Below are 6,084 nucleotides of genomic sequence, written 5' to 3'. Positions count from 1 at the left end.
ATGCCCAAAGAAGCCATTTTGCATCATTAGTTTGTCCATATAATTTTCCATACAAATTTGGCAGCTGTCTATACAAAAATGATGTTTGAAAATTCAAAAATCTGTATCTTTTGAAGGAATTTTTTGATCGATTTGGTGTCTTCGGCAAAGTTGTAGGTATGGATACGGACTACACTGGAAAAAAATGATACACGGTAAAAAAAATTTGGTGATTTTTTTATTTAACTTTTTATCACTAAAACTTGATTGGCAAAAAAACACTATTTTTATTATTTTTTGATATAATTAGAGGACATAAAATGCCAACTTTTCAGAAATTTCCAGGTTGTGCAAAAAATCTTTGAGCGAGTTATGAATTTTTTAATCAATACTGATTTTTTCAAAAAATCGAAATATTGGTCGCAAAAATTTTTCAACTTCATTTTTCGATGTAAAATCAAATTTGCAATCGAATAGTACTTTAGTAAAATTTTGATAATGTGCTCCGTTTTCAAGATAAATCCATATTTAGGTGACTTTTTTGAAAATAGTCGCAGTTTTTCTTTTTTTTAAATTAGTGCACATGTTTGCACACTTTTGGAAAAAATATTTTTGAAGAGCTGAGAAAATTCTCTATATTTTGCTTCTTCGGACTTTGTTGATACGATCTTTAGTTGCTGAGATATTGCAATGCAAAGGTTTAAAAACAGGAAAATTGATGTTTTCTAAGTCTCACCAAAACAGCCCACCATTTTTAAATGTCGATATGTCAGCAACTAATAGTCCGATTTTCAATGTTAATATATGAAAAATTTGTGAAATTTTCCGATCTTTTTAAAAACAATATTTTCAAAATTTTCAAAACAAGACTAACATTTTAAAAGGGCGTAATATTGAATGTTTGGCCCTTTTGAAATGTTAGTCTTGGTTTAAATTTTTTGAAAATATTGTTTTCGAAAAGATCGGAAAATTTCACAAATTTTTCATATATTAACATTGAAAATCGGACCATCAGTTGCTGAGATATCGACATTAGAAAATGGTGGGTTGTTTGGGTGAGACTTAGAAAACATCAATTTTCCTGTTTTTAAACCTTTGCATTGCAATATCTCAGCAACCCAAGATCGTATCAACAAAGTCCGAAGAAGCAAAATATAGAGAATTTTTCTCAGCTTTTCAAAAATATTTTTTCCAAAAGTGTGCAAACATGTGCACTAATTTAAAAAAATTAAAAACTGCGACTATTTTCAAAAAAGTCACCTAAATATGGATTTAACTCGAAAACGGTGCACTTTATCAAAATTCTACTAAAGTACTTTTCGATTGCAAATTTGAATTTACATCGAAAAATGAAGTTGAAAAATTTTTGCGACCAATATTTCGATTTTTTGAAAAAATCAGTATTGATTAAAAAATTCATAACTCACTCAAAGATTTTTTGCACAACCTGGAAATTTCTGAAAAGTTGGCATTTTATGTCCTCTAAAACATACCAAAAATTAAAAAAAAAATTAAAAATAGTGTTTTTTTTGCAAATCAAGTTTTAGTGATAAAAAGTTAAATAAAAAAATCACCAAATTTTTTTTACCGTGTATCATTTTTTTCCAGTGTAGTCCGTATCCATACCTACAACTTTGCCGAAGACACCAAATCGATCAAAAAATTCCTTCAAAAGATACAGATTTTTGAATTTTCAAACATAATTTTTGTATGGACAGCTGCCAAATTTGTATGGAAAATTATATGGACAAACTAATGATGCAAAATGGCTTCTTTGGGCATACCGAAGCCACCAAAAAAGTTTCAGTCGGATTAAAAAATACAAAAATTAAAATTGAAGAAAAAAGACCGATTTCGTAGAGAATTGCTCCTATGTAGCTAGTTCTGTTATTCCGCATTGAAAAATATATCGCACTCGAATTTAACCACTTGCGTTTAAGAAAACTGCCTTTTTTCTAGATTTAAGCAAGACCCATTTTTCTTTACTATTTTTATTTCAAAAGAACTTAGACGATTCATTCGCGCATTTCTATATGCATATTTCTAACGGCGCACACACAAATACTTTTTTGCGAGCCAACACGAACACCTGCCAGAGGCGGATGATGTCGGAGTAGCCGGCATACGGGGTCTATCCGTCAGGCCAGCGACAGGCACTGCGTCGGGTCAGCGACAACTTCAGCTCTTCGACCTTGAGCTTGCAGGACAGATTCCAGATCTTGATCGACGGTCTGTAGTCCACGCACAGCCAGTAACGGTTCGGCAAGAAGTAGAGCGCGTTGATGCCCTTGTACTTGTGTTGTCCTTTCGCGCGAGCCGGACACAATCTGGCGGTTGGCCACGAAGAACGCGATTAACAGGATTTCCGACGCTTCGTTCCTCGTCTCGGCCCGCTTCCAAATCTCATCGATATCACAAACCAACTCGTCGTCCCCGTCTTCGTCCTCCTTAAACAACTCTTCCGCGCCAAACTATATATCGCCGTTCTTGTCCAGCAAGGTCCGCCCCGTCGTGTTCATCCGCTGGATGACCAAGTGGTCGAGCACCATCTTCTTTTTCGCTCGCTCCACAAATTCCTCCTCGACGGATTTGGCCGTCACGAGCCGGTGAATGTCGTCCTGGTTCTTCTGACCGATTCGATGCGCTCACGCCTGGGCCTGCAGCTCGTTCAGCTGATTCTACCTTTAATGCATCCAAACGCTGAAATGAAAAGAGCGGCATTAGAAGGTACTTCGCGAGAATGTCCAACATGCGCACCATCTGGGAGAAGATCAGCAACCGGTGATCGGTTTCCTTTAGCCGGCAGAGCAGCTTGTCTAGCAATACCAACTTACCGGAACCTTTCAGCAGCTGAACGACCACTTCGTCTTGGTAGGTTTGCGTTTCAAACTCCGTGGGCCGGGTCAACAGCGCATGGTTTTCAGCTCGATCACAATGTTGGGGAATGTGTTGCCCTTGCGCAGCGCGTCTTGGTGAGGAGGTCATTTCGACGCGCAGGATCTGCTCCACCTTGGCCGGAAGACTCTTTTCGATGTCCTTCTTGATGCGCCGCAAGATGTCCGGATGCTCTTCCAGCTTTTCCGTGTCCGCCTTCAGCTCCACCATCGGGTTTAGATGCTGGGCGCGACCGAGCGATGCCTCACCACGGTTCGTTCCCAGTGCGGTTTGCGGGGCCAAAAATTGCGAGCAAAAATCCGCCTCCTTGACGTCGACAGGATGATGTTTCGGCGATCTGTTCCGTTGATCGTTTAAACTGGCGAGCACTACGCGGGCGGCGCGAGGTCGTTTCTGCGAGTCGAGTTCCCAGAGGCGAATCCGCCGGTCGTACAGCTCCGCTTCCTGCTCGGTCAGCTCGATTCCGTTGGCCCAAACCACTAAACACCACACAAAACTAGGGACCTACATAGGGAAATGAAATGTTCTGGGAGAAATTTCAAACACCCAAAGTCATTCAAATTTAAGGTTGAAATACTTGTTGTTTTTCTTTGGTGCTGGCACTTTTCATGCACCAAACAAGCACAAACATAACAAAATCTACTTGATTATTATCAACAACAGTTTTACAATACTTGTGATTGTTATAAGTCTCATTTTTTTGCCAAAATTATTTTAAATTGATTCCGACCTTGATCTTGCATGATCTTGTTGCTCGATTGGAACCCCGATTTGACAGTTCGATTGGAACCCTGAGAATGACATTTCGCCTCTCCATATTAGGTTTTACGCCGACTCAATTTGGAGGTTAGAATGGAGTGCACTGTTTACATGGACTTAGCACGGTTCGATGAGCTCGTCGATTTTGTTCGGGGAAATTCGTCGACAATCGACGAAGACCATGTAAACAGTGCACACGAGCAGTCAAATGACGTAACGGTGTAAAACCTATATTAGGCTCTCTACACAAAACGCGCACACAAAATGGGTTGCTGCGATTGTTTTGAAATTTGAAATGTCAAAAGAGCGGGTGGATTTTACGAGGTGTCGTCATTTCGGAAATGCAATTCTGCAGATATTTTTGTCAAGTTGCTACAGATATACTTGAAATTTAGTGATTCGATTAATAGCTACTAATTTTTGGGTAGTATTACAAAGTACTCAGAATTCATTTCTTGTCAGCAAGATATTATTGAGTACATTGCCGGATCTTTTCATGAAAAGATGGAAACAAATAATTTAATAATATTGCCATTAGGACATAACCCAGCGCTGAATTCATAAAATATTATTACTATTTTGGTGCTTAGTAAAATCAAAAATATTGTAGTTTTATAAATAACAAAATTTACGTATAATGTATTTCAATTTCGTGATTTGTGAACGCTCCCTACAGCTGCGCACGACGCGCGTCTCATCGCCTGCTTGGATGAGCGCTGTCAAAACAAACTACGCAAATGTTTTGTTGTGTTTCGCGCGACGGACGATAAAGTCGTTTTTATGCTTTCTGTGGTGATAAATATGTATATGAAGTGTGAATAATAAGTGAAAAGGATCTTTTTGGTAAGTTTTTACTGAAACAAGAAAGAGTACAGTGATTTGTGTTGATTTTTATGTTTCCAGACGCAAGTGGCGAAGGCGCAGATCGGAGTTAAAACATCCCGTCTGATTGGACTTTGGTGATTGTTCAAGCAATTATTTGACTAATTCCGACCTATTCCGACAGTAGGAGCAATCGGTTGAGACACAAAGGAAAGGAAGAACTTTAAAAACAACAAAAAAGTGATTCGTATTAGACTCTAAACGTAAACAAATGCTTATTTTGTTTTCGACCGGAAAAGGACCGTGTTTGTTTACACAATAAGACAAAAATTGCTTGCAACAGTTCAGCCCGGAGCAATCCGGATGTGATGAAATTTCGTTTGGACTAAGAAGAGAAAAAGCAGGAGGAGGAGGACTACATCGAAAAGGATCAGATAAGTAAAATTTTACTATTGTAGCAAACAAAATATATACCGTATTAACTTTCGAATAGGACGAATCTGTAGATGTCAACAAGCGGCCTATCCCTTTCTTACTCAACGTTAACTGTCACTAGAGCAAGTGGGATAGACTGTTTGTTTACATCTACAGATTCGCCCTATTGAAAAGTTAATACGGAATAGACCGAGAATTGAAAGTTACTTTTTTGTCGAGTTGATACTTTGTTTTTTTCTTTATTTTTTACAGAGTTTCGATGAGGATTAACTTGGATTCTACAATTATGGTCGTTTGCACTGGTAAGAAATAGTCCTGTTTATTTATGAATCTTTTTCTTAAATACGTTTTATTTTTAGTTATTCAAGCTAAAAGGATCAACTACATGTTCTGCGGAAGCACTGCATCGAGAAGAACGACATAACCCTCCTAAAAAAATCGTAAAGACAAGAGCTTCCTGAAGTTTATGCTCGTCACAAACAGTCTACGCCAAGCAGGTATTTTGGTATAAATAATATTCGAGTGAGACTATCATTATGAATCTGAACAATGAACTCAATTTAAAACACTATTTCATGCTTCAAGATAATTCATTTTAAATCATGAAGTGTAAATCTACCCGAGCAGACGGAAATAACTTGGGAAAGTCAGTTTTTGATATTGTGAGAAGATCGAAATATGTTATTGGGATGATCGGATTAGTTGTTAAAATAACAAAAATCAATAACAAAGATTTGTTCGAAGAATAACTTAAACTGTTATTATGTTGTTATTGCAATAACAAACCAATAACACAGAAGGAATCATGAAGGAATAACAAGATTTGTTATTTTGTGCGGAGCCCGGGCAGACGGTAATAACAAAATTCATGTCATTTCAATAACAAATTTTGTTAAAATAACAGAAACTGTTATTGAATATTCTTGTAAATAATTTTTGGAAGAAAAAATAATAACAGTTTCTGTTATTTTAACAAAAAATGTTATTGGGATGGTATTCAATTGGAAAAGTGGAATAAGACAATAATAACAGTTTAAGTTATGTTTTTCCATTTTATTCCATGATAACAAGAACCGTTATTGATATGATATTCCATTGCAAATGTTAAATAAGATGATAATAACAGTTTAAGTTATGTTTCTTCATTTAATTGCATAATAACAGGAACTGTTATTAGTTTGATATTCCATTGTA

At 37.0% G+C, this 6,084-nt stretch overlaps 1 protein-coding gene across 1 annotated transcript; it reads right to left on the bottom strand.

Moving 5' to 3' along the window:
* Positions 1 to 2,334: 2,334 nt before the first annotated feature.
* Positions 2,335 to 5,312, bottom strand: LOC119766242 (SUMO-activating enzyme subunit 1-like). Its single transcript, XM_038250680.1, has 3 exons — positions 5,276 to 5,312; positions 2,814 to 3,353; positions 2,335 to 2,679 (listed from the first exon to the last, which is right to left on the bottom strand). Exons 1-3 carry the CDS (start codon positions 5,310 to 5,312, stop codon positions 2,648 to 2,650), a joined length of 609 nt encoding a protein of 202 aa, XP_038106608.1. The 3' UTR covers positions 2,335 to 2,647.
* Positions 5,313 to 6,084: the final 772 nt, after the last annotated feature.

Source organism: Culex quinquefasciatus, chromosome 2 (assembly GCF_015732765.1).
Source record: "Culex quinquefasciatus strain JHB chromosome 2, VPISU_Cqui_1.0_pri_paternal, whole genome shotgun sequence".
NCBI classification, from domain to species: Eukaryota; Metazoa; Arthropoda; class Insecta; order Diptera; family Culicidae; genus Culex; species Culex quinquefasciatus.
Note: the sequence above shows the minus strand (reverse complement) of the source record. Positions and strands in the feature narration are given on the sequence as shown.